Consider the following 22723-nt stretch of genomic DNA (forward strand, 5'->3'; position numbering starts at 1 on the left):
AAAGGGCCCTGAAGAATAGCTGGACATCGATATTATCTAGTAAGGGTTACGTGTGTATTGAATAGGAACATAAAACTCATCAGCATCACTTGTTTTATACCATATGAATTTACAACTTTTAGTTGTTACGGACAATACTGCACCACTTTGCACCACGTGCATTTTTCTATTCAAAATTAAGTTGTTACTAACTCTGTAAAATTTCAACTTATTTTCTAGATAAACCGGGCTTCAAGTCATATATTGACATTCTGCTTGATCTAGAAGAAACAGATGCAAGCTTTACAGAGGAACGGATGCGTGGAGAAGTAAATACAATTATACTTGCCGGCCAAGAGACAGTAGCCACCACGTTGTTCTTTTGTTTCCTAACGTTAGGAGATCATAAAGACGTGCAAGAAAAAATGGTAAAAGAGTAAGTAATCTATTAATGTCATTTGTCTTTTAGGGGGTTTTGGCAGAATCGCCACGTTTAGTAGACGGCTTGACTATGGCAGTAGATTGTGATGCTCTCTTGGAAGGATGCTGCCCATCCTCTGGTTTTTGTATCTCTGAGTCCCCTTTTACGACACCTACGAGTGGAGACGGTATTATCGTATAATAGCACAACACGCAATAGTTTGGGCGAGGGCAACGCTGGGCCAATCGTCGTGGAGACCTTTGGGGGAGGCCTTTGTCCAACACTAGACATCCTCGTCATGATGATGAAACTATTATTCGTTTTTATTGCAATTTCCAAACTAGCCTTCGGGTCACCTGCTTGCAAGTAATCAGCATCCCGTACGCTCTCTTACTTAATGTTTAGGTAACTATTTTAAGCTAACAACAGTGACCGTTAAATAGTTACCATTGGGAGATTTTTATGTACAGTACACTATGGACTAGTGAAGTTATCTGGTTAATGTCACTTAACATCATATTATGTCTCAAAGAGTTTTTTTCTCTACTTCATTCTTTGTCCAGACCTTTTTCACAGTCACTGTTAAGTCAGAACGTCTTTTGACGACGATCTTTTTCGAAGGTTCTTGTCGTACGTGATTAATTTTTCATCACCAGTTATCAAAAACGGTTCGGTTTCATTACTTCTCAATAAAAATCTCTAATATGTACAAGGTTCATTAGGTTTCTTACAGTGAGCTCGTGTAGCACCCAATTATCGATCTTTTTTGTTTACCTAGCTTTCTGGAAATGTGTCAAAACTGATTTGTGCTCAATTCCCAGTATTTCATATATGTCGTAACGATTCATTTTTGCTCCACTTTTTCATAAATTGATGCTTACAGACACTGGATTAACATATGCGTCAAAATGTTTTTCGAAAGCTGCCCTGAATATTTTCTTTTTTGTAATAAAACTATTAAATGTCAGATCCACCCCTTTTAACAGAAAAATAAATGCTGGAAGAACATCTTACTAATTTGAAAACATTTTTTAATAAGATCTGGAGAAAATAAGAACATATTTGATTCAAAGATATTCTTTTACATTTATTTGTAGTCTTTATTTAGCTTCTCTGAAATTAGAAATACCTACTAGACTTCAACCCATCAAAAAGTTTTTCGTGAATCATGCTGTAAATTTAATTTGTGTAATAAATTTAATCCCAGAAGTGAGGGTTATCACTTTGAGACATCAACAATTGTTTAAATTTAAAAGATATTATTTATTCTGCAGAATAAAACAAGTAATGGGTGAAGAGAAGTGCGATGTCACAAAAGAACACTTGTCAATGATGCCGTATTGTGAGGCTGTTATAAATGAAACCATGAGGCTGTATCCTCCAGCTCCTACCGTTATGCGATACGCAGACCGTGACGTTAAACTTGGTTAGTGCATTTCCACTGTCTATAATGTTCTCTCTTTTTACTTCTATTTGTTTAACTAAATTTCTTCTATCGCCAAACTCTGAGTTTCGTGCCAGAGTTTGGCGATCTTCTGACGATGGCTCGTGTAGAGACGAAACACGTGTGGTTTGAAGACAAATATTGACGGAAATAACACTCAAGACAACTCAAACCATTTGGATAGTTATGGATTCAAATCAAATTAAATCAAATCATCTTTATTTGCAAGATAACCTTATCTTGCAAATAAAGATAATAAGATGTTGTTGGCTTATAATTAACAGGTTTTAATTACTTATTTATTTAAGATTACCTACAAAAACACAACATAATATATTCCACTATAACTACAACATAATTAAAAAAAATGATAATTACATTTCTACTTACAGGCGTGTGGATTACACATGCATGAAAAATAATTTTATTACATTGTTTGTCGGCAATAAAGTGATAACGAATTATATATATATATATATATGGATGGGTGAAAACTTGAAGTTGTATGTATTTTTTCGTGTGGACCACCCTTAACATTTAGGGGTATGAAAAATAGATGTTGGCCGATTCTCAGACCTACTCAATATGCTCACAAAATTTCATGAGAATCGGTCAAGCCGTTTCGGAGGAGTACGGGAACGAACATTGTGACACGAGAATTTTATATATAAGATATATATCTTAATATATATAAACTAGCTGACCCAGCAAACGTTGTATTGCCGATATTAAAATCGCGATACAAAAATAACTGTTGATCGTAGATGGGTGAAAATTTGAAGTTGTATGTATTTTTTAACGCTAACTCATAATCAAACAAATTTAAAAAAATGTCAAATAAAATTAAAAAAAAAAAATACAGACACGAGAATTTTATATATAAGATTACGTGACATGTTGTCCTCGATGGACTCCTAAACTAATGAACGGATTTAAATGGGGATTACTTATGGAGTGCAGTTAGGTCCAACTTGAGAGATAGGATACTTTTTATGTTTTGGGACCCATAATTATTTTTATTTCCAATATATTTGTTTTGTATGGACATATTTTCTCTGAGAGAATTTATTGACGCACGGTTTGACAGTTCTGCTGTGAAATAATTTCATTATAACAACAAGAAGCATATGTACGAAATAATTTTTAATGTTATGAAAAAAACAGTATTTTATTTAATATGTACAGTACAACTCTGTCGGGTCAGCTAGTATATATATATATATATATATATATATATATATATATATATATATATATTTATAAGTTTGATTAAGTATAACAAGTAAGTCGAAACGTTGATAGTGGCAAATTTCATTACTGTCACTTCGTTAAAGCTCAACTTTTCAAAATGGTGGCAAATAATAAGTATATTTTTTTAACCTGAGAGTCTAAACTCTAAGAAAAGAGCGATTCACTCGATTGTATGAAATGTGCAGTCATTGACAGATTGACGGACGACGGCTAAAACTTGTAAAAAAAAAAGGTAGTCGAGATAAACTACGTTATAAGCAACAGTTCGCTTTCAAACTTAGGCGTATTACACTTCGTGGCCAATCGCGATACTGTAATATTATTTACCTAAATCCATGCATTAAATCCTCTATTAAAGATTCTTAAACAGCTAGCTTATTGCCAACATTAAAACACCCAATGTCCTACTAACCATTACATCATCCAAACGTGAAACGAGTGTTGTTGAAATTCAGTACAACATTATATCATCCGTTTTCATAAAAACACTCCTTTGGATGATATTATAAAAGCCATTCCTAGTAACCACTAGGAAATGGCTTTTTAATGTTAGCAGTAAGCTAACTAATTCAGAACTTTTTATAGAGGATTCATACTATGGGTGAATATAAAGTCTTGTATGCAACTGTTGATAATTAGGTATTAAAACATAGGTGTTACTATTATCAACCCACCATGATCATGATAAACCCACATTCGGCTTCGCCTTGTGTGATAAGCCCACTTTAATGTTTTAACCCCTTATTACATAACAGTTGCATAACTATTACGTTTATGTCAAATGACTGCACGTTTCATACGAAACTAAATTTGAATTTTTACGTAGGCAGTCCCACCTCTTATTACGTAGAATTTACATCCTCTTTGATTTCGAGACTGCTAATTGCACTAGGTTTTAAGATGTTTGTTTTTGACATATTACATCCTTTGTTGGTTGAGATAAAGAATTCTTATTTTTATTTATTTATTAATTGTCTTTCAGACTCGTGTACCATCATAAAAGGGACAAATGTGGCCTTAGATTTCTGGAGTATGGGTAGAAGTGAGAAAGAGTGGGGCCAAGATGCGCTAGAGTTTAAGCCGGAGCGGTGGTTACCACCAAATCCACCCAGGTCTACGCCAGTAGCTTTCAGCTTGGGGAAAAGAGCTTGCATAGGTCAGTATACACTTCTATTAAAAAATGCAAACTATTAATGCGTTATATATTAACTGCCTTATTCATAATAAAATGCTTTTTGAAGGTATAAAGCTATATTAGTTAAAACGTGTTTTAAGCCTTTCGAACGTTCGATTTTTTTTTTTTTTGAGAGGATGAAATACGGTTACGTATTTACGCCCCGGAACGGGGCGTAATATGTCGGACTCGAGTGTCCGCGTAAGCGGACACCCCATACCGACGAAAACCTCCTCTGTGCTGTTAGCAGCCCTGGCTTTCACAGCGAAGGACGTGGGCCGTGGAGGCCGCAAAGACTACGCAACAACAGTCGCGGGGCGTCTCCTAAGGAGACTCGAACCTCAGACCGGCTGTGTGCTTGTGGGAAGGAGAGAGAATGAAAATGAAGATGAAATGAAGACGAAAGATGAAAAGGTGATAAGAACACACTCGCCGGCGAGTGTGGTGATGTTTTGTGTAATGTATGTAAGTGTGTATGTATGTGTTTATGATTGTATGTATGTGTGTTTGTATGTATGTACGTAGTGTAAATGTTTGTGTGCATGTATGTTTGTGTTTGTGTCTGTTTGTGGAGTGTGTTTGTGATTGTGTAAGTGGTGTATGTCAGTCCGTCAGTCAGTCCGTGTGTGAGTGAGTGTAGTGAAGCGATTACAGGACGAGGACTAACGTCTCGTCGGGTATCAAAACAATGTGTGGTGTGTCTAGGGTGCGGGCCGCTGGCCATCGTCAGAGCGACGAGTGCCAGTGGTTTGCGGTGGTTGACCGCGCCTACGCCTGCGAAGGTGGTGTGTGCGTGTCTTTGTCGGTGTTTGTGTGGGTGTCGCGTTCGCGATGGTGATGTCGTCATCCGGGTCTACCGTTACGTGTCTGGGACGTCTTATTGGGTTGAGACTATGGTCGAACGTTCGATAAAATTCCTTATTCATATTCGTTAGATAAATCTCCCATAACTAATACGTCTCTATAGTACGCAATGTTGCCATTTCGTACAAAAAAACATGATTTTAACTAATTTAATGAGGAACTGTCAATGGAAAGACATAGTATCAATGTCAAGTTGTCAAAAATCGATGTCAAAATAATTTCAAACTTCAAAAATCAAAGTTTTGAAGTCTCTCGGTTGTCAATCTATGACGGATATCCAACAACTTTGAGCGGGAAGCTATTTATCACATTATTTAACGAACAGCTGATCGATGTCGGCCATGTTTTTATGCGTTCGAGTGCAATAGGTCCTAGCTTCTATAAGTCACGTCAATAAACAATAAACGTAATACTTTACCCATGATTTATCGATGTTGGTACCCACTAGTTTCAGACCATTCGGGTGAGTAGTGGGTTCGCGATAAGGTACCGCCTCTTACTGTGGACTTGTGCTCGTAGTGCGCGGCTGGACTGGGCGGGGGGCTCGGGGTGTAGACGAGCACGGTATCATTGACACTATGTCACTATTGGTGTCCACGGGTGCACAAAATGTACTCACAATGTCCACTACGTGATCATCGCCACTATGGGTCATATTGCGAGATACATTTAACAACATGGGTTTCCATGTAGTAGGCAGCTTTACTCACTCTGATGAAGGACCTTCGAATGGTCCGAAACCAGTCGGTACCCACACCGATAAATCGTGAGTAAAGCCGTATTAATAAATAACTATTTATGCGTTGTCTCTCGATAACATGCTTAACTCAAATTTTTCAGTTAAGATACATTTATGATGAAATGAAATGAAATTATTTATTTTTCTTTGGAATAGGGTATGTAAATATCTTAAATATTACAATGCGTCCTCTATCCGGTTTAACTAAAAACATGCAAAAACTAAACACTTATTAAAGTATTCATTAATACTATACAAATTATTTTCAAGCAGCCATTTAAAGAAGTCTTGGTATAAACATTTTATTTGACAGTATTTTCAAGTCCTCCGGCAATTTGTTATATAATTATATACACATGTTACGATTATTTTTAAGAAAAAGTGTTGTTTTAGGACAATGTTTCAAAACCAGTCTATGTGGCTGTCTTGTAACTCTAGCATTCACCTCAACATCTGACGTGAAAAGATATCTGTGGTTACGCACAAATTTGCAAGCCTCGAAAATGTACAAATTGTTTAAATAAAAAAAAAACAAGGCTTCACACACCTAGAATAGGCAATGAAACTTCTGGTTTTAAGCTTGAAATCTTTCTGAATTCCTTTTATATAGCTGATGGTTATTGAAGAAATAAGTCATAGATTGTTTTCATGCTATGTTGCTCTTATTATTTTGCAGGAAAAAAATATGCGATTCACGTGTTAAAGACGATCCTGATTCACTGCATTCGTGATTATGAGATCATAGCTGAACCAAATGAGAATTTAGAGTTCAAAGTGGATATTGCCTTAAGAACAATAAGTGGTCATTTGATACAAGTGAAGCGACGACAATAATATTAAAATTAATATAGTAAGAGTTAATTTGATTAAAAAATATCACGTATAATGTGTTTCATTACCTTACCTAGGTTTATTATTTTCCTTTTAATATATTTACTTTCTTTTTTTAATGACAACGTATTCAAGTACGATAAACCACTAGACTCACAATAACGCTCTAAAGTTTTAGGCAAAGTTTTCGGTCATTTGTGTTTCGACCGCGCTTTGAATACAACACCACGCAAAAAAATAATAACAATACTACTGCTAAATAAGGTGTTAATTTTATGTTTTAATTTTATCTACCTGTATAAAATGTTAACGTATATAATATATACAATTAATATATATAATGAAAGGAATTTTTATATTCTCAAAATTGCTTCTTTTGGATTTGGTTTTGATACATACCTAGGTAAGACTGAAAATCTTTAGAAAATTAAAAACGGCTTAATGTAGAAAGTTGCCAATACTTTTATTGTTTTTCGAAGTAATCTCCGTTCCTCTATACACATGGTTGCATTCGATGGAACCACTGAGAAAAAGAGGTGAGCCCATTCTTCCTTAGTGGTCTCTTCTATGGCGTTTTCGTACGCTTTTACTGCATCTTCAGGGCTCTTAAAGTGAATACCTCGAATTTTATCTTTAGTTCTTCGGAATAAATAAAAGTCGCAGGGCGCCAGGTCAGGACTGTATGGCGGATGACGGAGTGCGCTGAAGCATTGTCGTCGTGAAGGGGGATCCTGCATCGAGGGCGCTGCTGTCGAATTTTTTCCAAGACAATAGGCGAACAGCGAGTGACATACCAATCTACAGTAACTGTCCTTCCACCTTCTAGCACAACTGTCGCGAAATGACTTTCCCGACCAAAGAATGAGGCAATCATCTCTTTTCCTTGACTTCTTCCTTTCTTTACCTTAGTTGGCCGATCCTCGAATGGAAAAACACCCACTGAGCTTATTCTCTTTTGGTTTCATGTTCGGAGCAATATATCCAGCTTTTATCACCTGTGACGATGTCAAATACAGCATTTGAGTCACCGCCATTGAATTTATCTAACATTTAGCCACACCAGTCCATGGGAAGGTGTTTCTGGTCGTCGGTTAAAGTATGGGGAATCCATCTGGTACAAAGCTTCCTAACGCCTAAATGTTAGTGTAATATTTTTTGACCTTGACTTATACCAATGCCTAGGCTTGCCCGTATCTGCTGATAGGTCACAGATCTTCCTCTATCATGCGTCGCACAGCACTGATGTTATCTTCAGTAGTCGCTGTTAAAGGAAGTCCCTCATGCGGATCATCATTAAGATTGCTACGTCAACGCTTAAACTCATTAAACCAATTGTAAATAGTGGCACGAGATGGCCATATCATAGCCTTGTTGTTGAGTAAGCCCACAACGAAAGTCATAATAAATCATTGACGGAAAATTATCTCGCGTTAGGTTTATTTTCACGTGTAATAAGAGTTTTAGATTTGCCAGCAATTCACAAAAACAAATGACAAATGAATGCAATATACTACATTAGGTAACCAAAGAGTTCTTAAAAAAAAGTTCTCATTAGCAATGTTTCTTACATTTTCTAAACATTTTCAGTGTGACCCACGTACATTTATGTTTTTGGTACGCATATACTACACAACTCGGCCTATTTTGACGCGACTGAGAGTCTTTTTGTGTATAGTAGAAACGTGCAATGCGACTATATAATTGTATGTGTAAGTCCGATATTCCTACTCAGGTGTACTGTGAATACAAAGTACACCCTCGTAATATTCAATATATCGGAATCGTCTCCAAACCACTTTGCGGACAACGGTCCATCAATTATCAGATTCTCTATCACAGTATCGGATACGATGCGACATTTTGCGTAAATCGAAGTTCCAGCGAGTGGGGGTTGTCCTAAACACAATAGCCCAAAGTTTTATCTTGTCTGTCCACTTTGTAATTGAACAAGTTTAATCTTATTCTGGTAATTTATTGTTTGAATATTGACATCTACAACGAAATAATGTTCGTTTTCAAGAATGAAAAGCCACACAACCATAGGCCTGATGTCATTGGTAGTGTCATTGTGCTCTTCAGGTAGATATAACTCTGTAACATTCAAGAACTCCACATTTATGTTAAAAATAATGCAGGCTCGAGGCTGCACGACACCGGCGTAACGTTATACCAGCCGAATTTAGTCCTAAGATAGAGGTCAGACAGCGATCCATTAGAGCACTGGCTGCTGTGGCCATAGAATAATAAACACTCAGAACGATAGTTTCATTCATAGTTCCTGTCAATATAGAAGTAACATTATAATTAATGTGTGCGTGAGCATCACGTACTTACATTCGCCAATACGCACACAGACAACCAAATAATGTTGCAAGTGAATAGACATTTCCCTAAATCAATAAATTGTAAGAAATACTAGATTATATAGGATAAGAAAGAAAAAATAAAATATAAATTTAGAATTCAATAAAAACAACTCTTATTTATTATAATACACTCTCTCTCTGGAGTATAATTATTGTTGCAAGAATTTCTGATGCGTAAATTCTTTAGAATTGTTTTTTGAAACTCAATGAAACGAAAAAGCGTGATGATAGAGGTGCCGTACCCAGCTATATCCGAGGTTTTCGAGGGTAAAGAGATCGAATTTGGGATCATTTTTGAAAGATGGCCGCCATTCAAAATTATGATTTCAGCAATATGGATATCGTATCCGAGATTCTCGAGGGTGCAGAGAACGAATTTGGGATCATTTTTGAAATCCAAGATGGCCGCCATTCAAAATTATGATTTCAGCAATATGGATATCGTATCCGAGATTCTCGAGGGTGCAGAGAAGGAATTTGGGATCATTTTTGAAATCCAAGATGGCCGCCGTGCAAAATTATGATTTCAACAATATAGATATCGTAAAAAAATGAGGACTCCGTGTCACCTTACATAACAGAGTAGCACCAAAACAAGCCGATTAAAGTGTAAATACATAGCCCCACGCACACACACTACTACAGGCCGATAGGCGGCCATTATGAGAATTGTCATCGTCTGAGACAGATCAGTTTGCGTCTCAATAAAATATTTTAAAAAATGCCGTCGTGCGTTGTGAATAAGTGTAAAAACAATACTTTATAAGTATTTGTGGCCATATATGATTATTTAAGGGAGAAAAAATTGTGTAACTAGGATCCCAACCCTGTACTTTTCCCGGGGCGTAAAAAGAATAGGGGAGCCCCAGGCCCATGGGTGTCGTTATAGGCGACTAAGGGCTTTTTAGAAGTGGGAGAGTCACGCTGCCGCCTTTTGACGTCAGCACAATCGGGCCAGACTCGTCCGGGTTAATTACCACACTCGCACAGAATAGCGGCGTGAAGTAGCGGCCTAGTGCCGCTATGTTTCGCATAGGTTAGTGTCGAGGACCGGTGGCCATTCCCCCCCCCCTCCACCCGAATATGACAGCGGAACTTAAAAAGATTTTACCCCAGGAGGGTACCGGCTCTATTCTCGCTCGCAAGCACTCTAGCGGGCTGCCCTTCGTATTCTAGGGAGGGCACAGAACCGCGCATGACCAAGGACAAACGAGGCAGTAACACCACGGCACCCCACTCCACACTCAACGTGGACTTTTGCAATATCAGGGGAATTCACTCCAATTCAAACCCCGTCCACCACTACCTTGAGACGGCGCAGCCGGCCTTGTGTTTCCTTACGGAGACGCAGATATCTCGACCTAGCGATACGTCATATTTAACGTACCCCGGGTACAAAATTGAGCACAATTTTTTGCCTCATGCCGGGGTATGTGTGTACGGGAGAATATCTGCTGTCGCCGTCTCGGCAATTTTGAGGGTAGGGACCTGTCCACTCTCTGGCTCCGCGTAGATTTAGAGGACCGCGTCCGCATCTATGCGTGTGTCTACAGGTCCCATAGTGGTAACGCAGAAACCGATCATCTCATGGGCTTCGTTCAAGCGGCAATTGACGACGTGCTTGCACAGATCCCCTCCGCTGAAATCGTAGTCTTGGGTGATTTCAACGGGCACAATGCCGAATGGCTTGGATCACGTACCACAGACTACGCAGGGCGATCTGTGCATTTTTTTTGCATTGGCGTATGGTCTGTCCCAATTGGTTGAGTCACCAACGCGGTTCCCGGATGAGGATAGCCACATGCCGTCCTCATTGGATCTTCTGCTAACTACACATTCCAATGGTTAACAGATCTTTGTCGACGCCCCTCTCGGAACGTCCAACCATTGCCTGGTCAGGAGTGTAGTGCCTATCCGACGCCAACGTCGCAGACCACCAGCGGCACTACAAGTCAGCAGATTGGGATAGGATGCGTTCCTTTTTGCATCCTACCCTTCGGGCAGGGTATGTTTCCCTTCGGATGATCCTAGTGCCTGCGCCGTTGAATTAGCCGATGTGATACTACAGGGTATGGATATTTTTATACCAAACTCTGTAGTACCCATCGGTGGCAGATCACAGCCCTGGTTCCATGCGTCAGTTAAAGCAGCATCTGACTGCAAAAAACAGGCGTATCGAACTTGGGTTGCGGCGCTGGGCACAAAGGATCCGAACTGCAAAGTTCTTAAGAGGAAATATAACTGTGCCTCCAGATTTTTTAAGCGGCAAATCGCCCGTGCAAAGTCAAAACACTTCGTCAAAATCGGCGAGCAGCTTTCCAGTTACCCGACCGGAACACGCAAGTTCTGGTCGTTGTCAAAAGCTGCTCTTGGTAACTTCAGCCAGCCGTCCATGCCGCCGTTGCACATGAGGAATGACACCCTGGCCCATACGGCAAAAGAGAAAGTCGATCTCTTGTGTACTCTTTTTGCCTCCAACTCGACTCTTGACGACAACGGAAAAACACCGCCAACCATTCCGCGGTGTCAGAGCTCTATGCCTGAAGTACAGTTCAGACAGAAAACTGTTAGGCGAGCTCTGTTTTCGTTGGACGTCAGGAAGTCGAGCGGGCTGGATGGCATTTCTCCAATCGTGCTTAGAACGTGTGCCCCTGAGTTGACGCCGGTGCTAACGCGTTTATTCCGGCACTCTTATTCTAAAGGCGTAGTCCCTGACTCATGGAAGTCAGCCCTTGTCCATCCGATCCAAAAAAAAGGAGACAGTTTGGATCCTGCAAACTACAGGCCTATTGTTATTACCTCCCTGCTCTCCAAAATCATGGAGAGCATAATTAGCCGTCAGGTCTTGGTATACCTGGAGGGTCACCAGTTGACCAACGACCGACGATACGGGTTTTGCCATGGTCGGTCGGCAGGTGATCTTCTGGTATACCTAACACATAGATGGGCTGCGGCTATTGAAAGCAAGGGGGAAGGCCTGGCAGTTAGCCTGGATATAGCGAAGGCCTTTGATCGTGTATGGCACAAGGCGCTCCTCTCCAAACTTCCATCATTTGGGCTTCCCGAGAGCTTGTGCAAGTAGACCTCCAGCTTCCTCACTGGGCGCAGCATACAGGTCGTTGTCGACGGATATTCCCTGAACCCGAAGCCCGTGAATGCTGGAGTGCCCCAAGGCTGTTGCTGTCTCCCACGCTGTTTCTTCTGCATATCAATGATATGTTATATATGATATGATATGGTATGAATGTTGGAGGTGTCCCTCCAACATTCATTGCTATGCAGACGACAGCACTGGTGATGCCGTATATACGGGCCATGCAGGTCTCTCTCGGGAAATCGTCGACCAATGCCGGGAGAAACTTGTGTCTTCTATCAAGTCCTCTCTTGAGAAGGTCGCAGAATGGGGAAAATTGAACCTTGTCCAATTTAACCCCCAAGTTTGCGCGTTTACCACTAAAAAAACCCTATTTGTCGTATCACCGCTCTTCGACAACACTTCCCTCAAAGCCTCGCCTAGTATCGGAATACTGGGTCTCGAAATCTCGAGTGATTGCCTATTTCGTGGTCATCTGGAAGGCAAAGTCAAATTGGCTTCAAAGAAACTGGGCGTCATTAATAGAGCACGGCAATACTTCAAGCCGGCCCAGTGCTCTGTGAATGGCTGGATCACTTGGCGTTGCGTAGAGACGTCGCTTCATTGTGTGTCTTCTACCGCATTTATCACGGGGAGTGTTCCGAAGAGCTGTTTAACCTGATTCCTGCCGCGGAATTCCACCTTCGCACGACACGCCACAAGTTAGGATATCATCCTCATCATCTGGATGTGTGGCGGTCCTCCACAATGCGGTTTTCAAGGAGCTTTCTTCCACGTACTACAAAGCTGTGGAATGAGCTTCCTTGTGCGGTGTTTACGAGACGATACGACATGGGTACTTTCAAAAAAAGCGCGTACACCTTCCTTAAAGGCCGACAACGCTCCTGTGATTCCTCTGGTGTTGCAAGAGATTGTGGGCGGCGGTGATCACTTAATAACAGGTGACCCGTACGCTCGTTTGTCCTCCTATTCCATAAAAAAATAAAACGCACACACACTAGCATAACGGTGCTTCACTTGCTGATATCACGGCGCGGAGTCCTTCATTTTTTACTCGTCCGTGATGCCAAACAACTAAAAGGCATCTTCCGGAAATTTTTGTGCCACATGTAAATAAAATAAAATAAATCAGGAAACTGTGTGCTAATGAACACGAAACACTAGAAAACATCAGTATTTTGATGTGTTCTTCTTCACTGCATAATATTAATACAACTTCTCCATCTTCATGGACTGATGATGCGAATGAGAATGAAAATGACGGTTATTATATAGATAAAATAGAAGAAAATGGAGGCATAATGTCTCATTTACTAGATGATTCATCAAGTGTGTGAATATATATAGCAAATAGTTGGATATATAGCTGGATTTGTGCTGAGATCTCTATGTAACCATTTAAAATGCATGGGTTGCATCGAGTTGTTAACTGTGAATAGAATTGAGTACCAAAAATAAGTTAAATTACAATATGGACGTGGAATAAAATATGCCTCAAGCGACTGAACTTAATAATTAAGGCACTTAATTATAATTATTCATTGATGCGCGGAATAGGATTCAAACTGGGTAAGGTTCAGATTGTAGACTTAATGTGACACTGCTCAGCCATCTGTCACTGAAAAATGAAAATTAAATTAAATAATCGAATAATATGTCAAATCACAAACATTACATGATCATTGAGGTCATCATTACTATTCTGACTGATTCTGAAGTCCTTAAACAAAGTGAAAGTAATCTGATTATTTTCCTTAAATAAAGTAAGAATTAAATAAAAGGTAAAATTGTGGCAAAGATTTTTTTACCTTTACGTTGGTAGAGCATTCGGACATAATGACGTTGCACGCGGTCAAACGGATCGAGCTGATACTGGGGTGCGCCAGACCAAAGATGACAGCAATATTCCATGTGTGGCACCTGCGCTTTGTAGAGCGCTATAATGTGGGCCTGCTTGAATTATTGTCGTGTTCTATTAATGACACCCAGCTTCTTCGAAGCCAATTTGGCTTTGCCCTCTAGATCCAAATTTACAGTAGTATCGTAGTAATACATGGGGCACACTAAAAGTTTTGCACTTCTAGCTAATCGGAACTTTTTGAATTTCGAATGTTATATTTTTCGAAACGTTGCAACCTTCTTAGTAAAAAAACAATTACCTGGAAATCATAAATATGCCATTGCGGGCCATTCTGTAGGCCTATATAAGATACACAATTCCACCATACATTAATTTATTATAATATCTCAAAGCATTTAGACAGCGTTTTCGTTAAAAGCTTACGGCTTTGTCCGACAACATGTAACAAACATCGTTATTGTATACAAAAATCTATACAAAAACTAAACAAATAATAAACTAAAACCTTCCTGGAGAACCAACATCCTATCCATTGGTGTAAAGAGCATGAAAATCAGTGCAATAATTTTTGAGTTTATCGCGAACAGACAGACAGACGCGGAAGAGGACTCTTCTAGTTCTTTTTTTTTTTTAATTTGTTCTGAGCCATCATTTCTTCTTTGGTATTGAAAACAAACAAAACATTGACTAATTCTCAAAAGTATACATGGCTAATTTTATTGAACTTTTAATATTAGGCGTGATGGCTATTAAGTCTTAACTAAGAAATTCAGTTTTCACCTCTCCAGCACGAAAAGCCACGTGAAAACTCGCAGCAAAAACGCGTGAGGCAAAGTGATTTAAATTTCGAACCCCACGTGACCAAACATCCGGGAATTACTCCGTGTTAAAAAATAAACAATGCGATCCGGTGCGTTCCGAAACTCATTTTAGTCTAGCGCAGGGGTTCTCAACCTTTTAGTAACCACGTACCACTTGAAATTTTCAGAGATTTGATACCTTATATTTATATATATTTTTATTTATTTATTTATATATAATATATAGTTATATATAATTTAAATTTGGTCAGGTTTAGGAAAATAAAAATGCACTCTACAACTGTATGTATGTATTTACAAAATAAAATGTATCATACATTAAAAACAATCTTGAATTAGATAATTGAACACAGTCATTTAAATATAAACAGATCCTAATGAGCTTGTTGTTGTTGTTTGTTCTTGATCAAATTTTCAATATCTGGGTCGATTGAACTTAACTTGATTCTCAAGTCCTCTTCAACACTAATGCGGTTTCGGTATTTATTTTTGATGAACAGCAGCTCTGAAAAGCCCGATTCACATAAGAACGAGGTTACGAATGGAATTAAAAAGATTATCGCTTGTTCGAACACTGATGGATATTCAGTTTTTGTCCCCATCCAAAATTCTATTAAAGATTTTTCTTTAAACGCATCTTTCATTGAGCTGTCACTTATAAGGTCGATGAAACAGTGACTAGGACACACATGATGAGTGACTAGGACCACTAGGAAATTTCCCTGAAAATGGATTTCTAATCCACTCATATTTAGAAAAATCTTGATTAAAATATTTATCAAAACTCGTTTGAAGGGCTTCCATATGACTAGTGATATCATCAGTCACTTCTTGCTTCAGAGAAATATCATTTTCTTCCAAAAATGCAGCAAGAGTAGGGAATGCAGAGAAATCCTTGTCCTGTGCTTGAGAGCGAAACAGAACCAACTTTTTCTTGAAGGATGATATTTTATCGTTGGTAGTGAACTTGTTGTACTTGGCCCTTGAAGTCCCATGTTCAAGGTATTAAGCCTATAAAAATTTCAGCCAAATACGCCAATCGTGATAGCCATTCTTCATCATTGAACAAGTGTTTCATGTCATGATTTTGTTCACTTAAAAACCTAAAGACTTCTAACCTCAGTTCAAATAGACGAGTTAGGGTCTTGCCTCGTGACAACCATCTTACCTCGGTATGTAGGAGGAGAGTTTGATATTTTGCACCCATATCTTCACACATTAAAGAGAAAAGCCGCGAATTAAGAGCCCTGGCCTTAATAAAATTATTTACCTTTACGCTATCCATTAAAACAGACTTAAGGTTGGCAGGCATAACCTTAGAAGCCAAAGCTTCTCGGTGAATAACGCAGTGAGTACTTTGGCATTCTGGAGCAACTTTTTTTATTCTTGCTCCTAATCCACTTAAATGACCCGACATAGCTTTTGCTCCGTCCGTGCACAAACCAACACATTTAGACCATGATATTCTCGCTTTTATAATGTACTCATTTATGACATTAAATATGTCCTCAGCTTTAGTGTTTGATTCAAGAGGTTTGCAAAATAAAAATTCTTCCTTTACTTCACTTTGATAATCAAAACGTATAAATACAAGAAGCTGCGCCATATTTGTTATGTCTGTGCTCTCGTCTACTTGCAGTGCAAAATATTTACATTCGCGCAGTTGAAGTCAAAGCTGTTCTTCAATACTCGAGGACATCTCCACAATTCGCCTCTTTACTGTGTCATTCGACAACGGAATTTTCTCGATCTCCTTTGCTGCCTTTTCGCCTAATACTGCCTCGACCATATCCTTAGTGACCGGAAGTAAAAGTGTCTCGCCAATTGTATGAGGCTTCCCTTCTTTAGCTATTCTATAACTGGCAAGGTACTATGCTTTGACTAGTTTTTTGTCTATATTTACAAATTTTGCCATGCACTGATTTTCTCTCTTACACAGTTCAGATTTTCTTTGAAAAAATTCAATAGGTTTGTCAACCAAATCGGGATGCTTAGTAGTCTGGTGCGGCTTTAGTAAGGAAGGCTTCATGCTCTGATTTGAAAGTGTTTCTGAGCATACAACAAATTGTGGAATAGGATTATCGTTATTTTCTGTGCCAGGTTTTACTATAAATCCTAACTGTAAATAAGTTGCATCGTACTTACGATTTGGCTGAGGTTTAATCTTCTTTTGACTATCCTTAGAGGTGGAGGGGTTAGTCAAATATCGCTTCATTATGTCCACTAAAAACTAATGCTTAATCACCCTTATTACGTGTACAAGATGGTTTATTTGCCTACGCAGTTATGAACGAGTGAATTCCCAAACACATTTCGATCCGTTACGATTCAAGGCCACCAATATTCGACGTTATAGCTTTACGGACAAAGCACTTATGTGTCCACTTGTTCCCGGCCGGCGCAGCGAGCGGTCGTTATCAAGACTTTGCACGAAGATCGTTCTTTGTGGAGATTTAAGCTTTATTTTATAATGAACATATACTATTCATTACAAAAACATAAAAGGAAATAAATAAAACAAGTAATTAACAATAATAACAATATTTATTTTAAAATATACCTATTTTTACACTTTTTTTCGAATGAAAAGTCTGTGTGAAATAAAAAAGAAAGACAATATGAATAATTTATACATGGTCTTATAGCTTGTTTCAATAGCTTTCAGTGACAGTCACTCAAATCACCCTAGTTATAAGCATTTTATAACTACACGTAAAATAATACACACGGGGAAAATGCCGCGAAATTGCCGGAAGCTTGCCGATCTACAGTGTACAGCAAGATCCGGAGCGCGCCGATCGGGATAGGTTAACGAGGAAATGTTGCATCGTAACTGTGAATTAATGTTATTCGCATGATACTATTTATAATAAACATTGTTAAATATTATCTTAATTATTTCTCTTACTATTACACTTTTCTCGCTAGTCGAGGTGAAAAATTGTACGTTTCACAAGGGAATATTTTTTTTGTCTCGTACCTTTAAAACACTCATTACCTCAGTAGTCCATATTAGAATCACTCGCTACGCTCGTGATTCTATTCTAGACTACTTCGCCAATTAGTGATTTAAAGTCAGCACTCGCAGCAAAAAATAACTTTGCTCACTTGTTGAAAAAATAACTATTTCTCACATCCTTGTGCCTACACATTTATTTCCTAAAATAATAAATTATTTTTTACGCGTATTTTATCAATAAAATAACTCCGACCGAAACTTCTGTTTTATAAGTAAATACTTTTATACTTCTATTTTCTAAATATGTGATTTAATAAGTTATTACTAACACTATTTTGTAAGTTTGCAAATTGTACTAACAAATATGGATGTAATCTCATGAATGAATCCAAAATAAATGATTATTATTATTATAAGGGAAATTCAGATTTTTACACCCTCTTTAACCATGTTTGTAGCAAGCATTCTGTCAATTCTATGTCAAACGTCATATTTTTTGGTTACATTAAAAAGTTTATATTGTCCAAAGCGCTAAGGTCGGATTAGAAATAATTTTATATGGTGGTGAAGTATTATTAAATTTTCCACCAATTTTCTTTATTTTTTCTTTCACAAGAACCTGACAATAAGAATCACAACAAAAAAAGAATTAGCGAAATCGGTCCAACCGTTCACGAGTGATGCCGTGACCAAGGGAAATAGGGATTCATTTATATATATATATATATATGGGTAGGTTATTGTTTTTTTTTTCCGGCACCTCCAACAAATATCGTTACTGTATACAAAATATATACAAAAACTAAACAAATGAGTGAACATGACGATCGGTGCAGTAGTTTTTAAGTTGTTCGCGACAAACTTATCTAGACTTATCTAGACGCGGCGGAGGACTTTGATAATAATTTGTAGTAATTAAATGTCATATAAGGGTGATCGAGGCCAAATGTTACATCTCTCAGATATTGGGATCCGTACGCCAACATAGAAACGTCATCAAAAGCGGGTACACCAAGCGTCGTTATTTTCTTATTTGCTCTGAATATTGACGGAGTAATAAAGCTTTATGGCTGAAATTGCTATACGATTTTTATGGCAAAATAATCTGATGTTGCTGCAAATTTGCTGAAGATTATATCTCTGTTTGATGGCAAGGTAGTATTTAAACTCGATCTATTATTCTTATATTTATACGCGATAATAACTCTCGGAATAATTAAAGAATATAATATACCTGTTTGTTACTGTACTAAATCGTTGCAGGCGAAAGATGACCAAATTCCTACAATAATACGTACAAAAATACTCTGCTTGTATATCTATTAGATTAGTAGGAGAGCTGGCACCAATTTTAGGGTAGGTAGGTATTTTTGGAAAGCTGAAAACTTGGTCTATACTTCTCCTGATACATCCCAACTCGGAACTGCAGACCTGTCTGAAATTTAGGGGTCTGGTGCTGGTGCTAAATTTCTAAAAATATTTTTTTTTTTTTCAAAAAATATGTTGGAGGCAACATGCAATTTTACATGTTGTTTTATATGTAAAAAATAAAAAAAATGAGCCAGACAATTTAGTCGGGGTTTTTACATTGCAAGGCGCGTGCAAAAATATTTTGCAAAAATTTGTAAAAATGTATTTGAGGCAACTTGAAATTTTTGTAGGGCATTATTTATGACAAAAAAAATAATATTCCCAAAAAGACAAGTAAAAAGACCAGTGGGATTTTCTACCTGCCAGGTGATTTGCTTTTATTTCGATTTGGGACCCATAATTATTTTTATTTCCAATATTATTCCGTGTATGGAAATTTTTTCCAACGAGAGAGTTTATTGACGCACGGTTTGACAGTTCTAATGTGAAACAAATTTCATTATAACAAAAGGGAGCATATTTTACGAAATGATTCTTGATGTTATAAAATGTTATTGACAAATTCATAAAAAAACAGTATATTATTTTTTATGTACAGAACAACGTCTGTCGGGTCAGCGAGTATATTTATATATACATACATCGTGTAACAGTGCAAAATCTAACGCATATTTACATAATAATATTCTCGGTCAACGGAAAACCACCCTTCAAATTTGCTTTCTTTAAAAGTGTGGGAATAGGCATAAAATATAGCCGTATCTTTTTTTAACGTTAATTTAAAAGTTTGATTTTTTCACAGCTCAAATTTCAACTCGATACCTCCACGCGTTCCCGAGATAAAGTGTCTTGATATATAGATAGACGAACGGACAACAAAGCAATCCATAAAGGTTTCTTGTTTTTTTTCCTTTTGAGGTACTTTGAACCCTTAAAACCATAACACACAAACACACACCAACTAAATCTTAGCAAATTTACTTAAACCCAGTCTACCGTAGTTCGCTCAGAACATAAAAGCCACATCATTAAAATACAAAGGCGCTTCGCATACGAGATTCTTTGCTTGCTTGAGGTTGACCTATTTGAATACACAAACGATTTGAAGTACTCCAAGACAATTCACGGAACGAAATATAAATAAAACAGTCAAATATTTGAAGTGTAAAACATAGTATAGCATAGACTTTTATACTAGCACATAGACAACCTCACAAGCCGATAATGATGATCAATTTTTATTTGCCAATGTTGGGAAATAAAAATTGATAGCATATACAACTTGTTGCAGACACCTCCATCTTAAGACTAAATTCTGGTGGTATAGCGTAACGCCGATGGCGTTTGGCCTCGAGCCTGCATTATTTATAACAAAAATGTGGAGTTCTTGTCTGTTACAGAATTATATCTACCTGGAGAGCACAGTGACACTACCAATGTAGGCCTATGGTAAAACACACGCCGAATTCGCCTGATCTATCATTTGCTATAATTATATTAACCAAACACGACTAGACAAACTTGAATGGCTTTTCATTCTTGAAAACAACTATTATATCGTAGTAGATGTCAATAAATTACCAGAATAAGATTAAACTTGTTCAATTACAAAGTGGACAGACAAGATAAAACTTTGGGCTATTGTGTTTAGGAGAACCCTAACTCGCTGGAACTTCGATTTACGCAAAATGTCGCATCATATCCGATACTGTGATAGAGAATCTGACAATTGATAGCTGTTGTCCGCAAAGTGGTTTGGAGACGATTCCGATATGTTGAATATTACGAGGGTGTACTTTGTATTCACAGTACACCTGAATAGGAAAAACGGACTTACACATACAATGAAATTGTAGCATTGACGTACTATGAACAAATAGACTCCCAATCGCCTATTAAAAGGTTGCCATAAGGGGCCAAGTGGCGTTGTATATACGTACCAAAAACATAAATGTGTGTAACAATTTTTTTTTTCAAATTCAAATATTTTTATTCAAAATAGGATGTGAAATCACTTATTGAAAGTCAAAAAACTACCACCCATTCCAAAGTGAATGCCTCAGGCCTGAGAAGAATGGGCGCAACAAACTCAGCGGGCTTTTTTTTTCATCAAAAATACATTTTACAATTAAAGTAACATTTACAAAGTAACATTGTACAATTAAACATATTATTTAATAGCCTGAGGGCGGTCGCTCCATTCCCAATCTGTGGTATCATTAAGAAAGTCATTTATGTTATAGTAACCTTTACCACACAAACGTTTTTTAACAATTCTTTTGAATAACGTAACACCTTTGTTTTGAACATTTTCTGGGATCTTGTTGTAAAAGCATATACATCGCCCCACGAAAGACTTACTAACTCGACTTAGCCGAGTAGTAGGCATCATCAGTTTATGTCTGTTCCTGGTGTTAATATTATGTTTATGACAGTTTCTGGCAAATTCACTTATGTGCCTATGAACATAGATTACATTATCAAGAATATATTGAAAAACAACAGTCAAGATGTTAATTTCTTTGAATTTTGCTCTCAATGATTCCCTAGGACATAGGTTATAAATAGCGCGAATAGCCCTCTTCTGCAGCACAAATATTGTATTAATATCGGCAGCGTTGCCCCATAGCAATATACCATAGGACATAATACTATGGAAATAACTAAAGTATACTAGTAGCGCCGTATCTATGTCAGTTAATTGTCTAATTTTTTAACCGCGTATGCTGCAGAACTAAGTCTGTTCGCCAATCCTTCAATATGGGGGCCCCATTGTAATTTGGAATCTAGAGTTATGCCAAGGAATATAGCAGATTCCACCGGTTCTATCACCTCTCCATTTAACAAAACATTTGCATTTACATTTTTGACTTTTGGTACGGTACATTTAATGAATTTAGTTTTCTTTCTATTTAACAATAGGTTATTAGCGCTAAACCAGTACACGATGTCAGATAAAATATCGTTCACTTCGTCATACATAGCTTGGTTTCTTTTCACTTTGAAAATCAGTGAAGTGTCGTCCGCACACAATACTACCTTATGTTTTTTCTCTATAAGATTAGGAAGATCATTTATATAGATAAGGAAGAGGAACGGTCCAAGAATAGACCCTTGTGGTACCCCCATACTGAGAGGAGTCCCAGGAGATCTCCTGCCATTCACGTCGACCCTCTGAATTCTATTGTTTAGATATGAAGTCAGAAGATCGAGCGCAGTTCCTTTTATGCCATAGTGGTATAGCTTCCTGACCAGCGTTGAATGTTGAACACAATCAAAAGCCTTAGATAAATCACAGAAGATGCCAAGTGCATTCTGCGATTCCTCCCAGGCATCAAAAATATTCTTGATCAGCTCAACACCTGCATCCGTTGTTGAACGTCCCCTAGTAAAGCCAAATTGTTTCAAATGAAGTAACTTATGAGAGTTAAAGTAAGTAAGCATTTGGCTTAAAATTATTTTTTCAAAAATTTTACTAAGGGTCGGCAAAACCGACACAGGACGATAGTTGTTCGGGTCAGAAGAGCATCCCGACTTAAATATTGGTG

At 37.8% G+C, this 22723-nt stretch overlaps 1 protein-coding gene and 1 long non-coding RNA gene across 2 annotated transcripts in view; one reads left to right on the forward strand and one right to left on the reverse strand.

Annotated features, from left to right (window-relative positions):
* The window catches only part of LOC126965328 (cytochrome P450 4ae1-like), a 232865-nt gene extending 226119 nt beyond the window's left edge, over positions 1-6746 (forward strand). Inside the window, exons 4-6 of the mRNA XM_050808871.1 lie at positions 1675-1826; positions 4078-4251; positions 6549-6746. Coding sequence (XP_050664828.1) covers positions 1675-1826; positions 4078-4251; positions 6549-6706 — 484 coding nt within the window. The 3' untranslated portion in view covers positions 6707-6746. The remainder of the gene's footprint in view (positions 1-1674; positions 1827-4077; positions 4252-6548) is intronic.
* An 8374-nt stretch (positions 6747-15120) lies between these two features.
* On the reverse strand, positions 15121-17020 carry LOC126965350 (uncharacterized). The gene is made up of 2 exons (XR_007729527.1): positions 16991-17020; positions 15121-15350 (listed from the first exon to the last, which is right to left on the reverse strand). It is a non-coding gene; the product is annotated as an uncharacterized LOC126965350 (long non-coding RNA).
* Positions 17021-22723: the final 5703 nt, after the last annotated feature.

The sequence above is a fragment of the Leptidea sinapis genome, chromosome 7 (genome assembly GCF_905404315.1).
Source record: "Leptidea sinapis chromosome 7, ilLepSina1.1, whole genome shotgun sequence".
Taxonomy (NCBI): Eukaryota; Metazoa; Arthropoda; class Insecta; order Lepidoptera; family Pieridae; genus Leptidea; species Leptidea sinapis.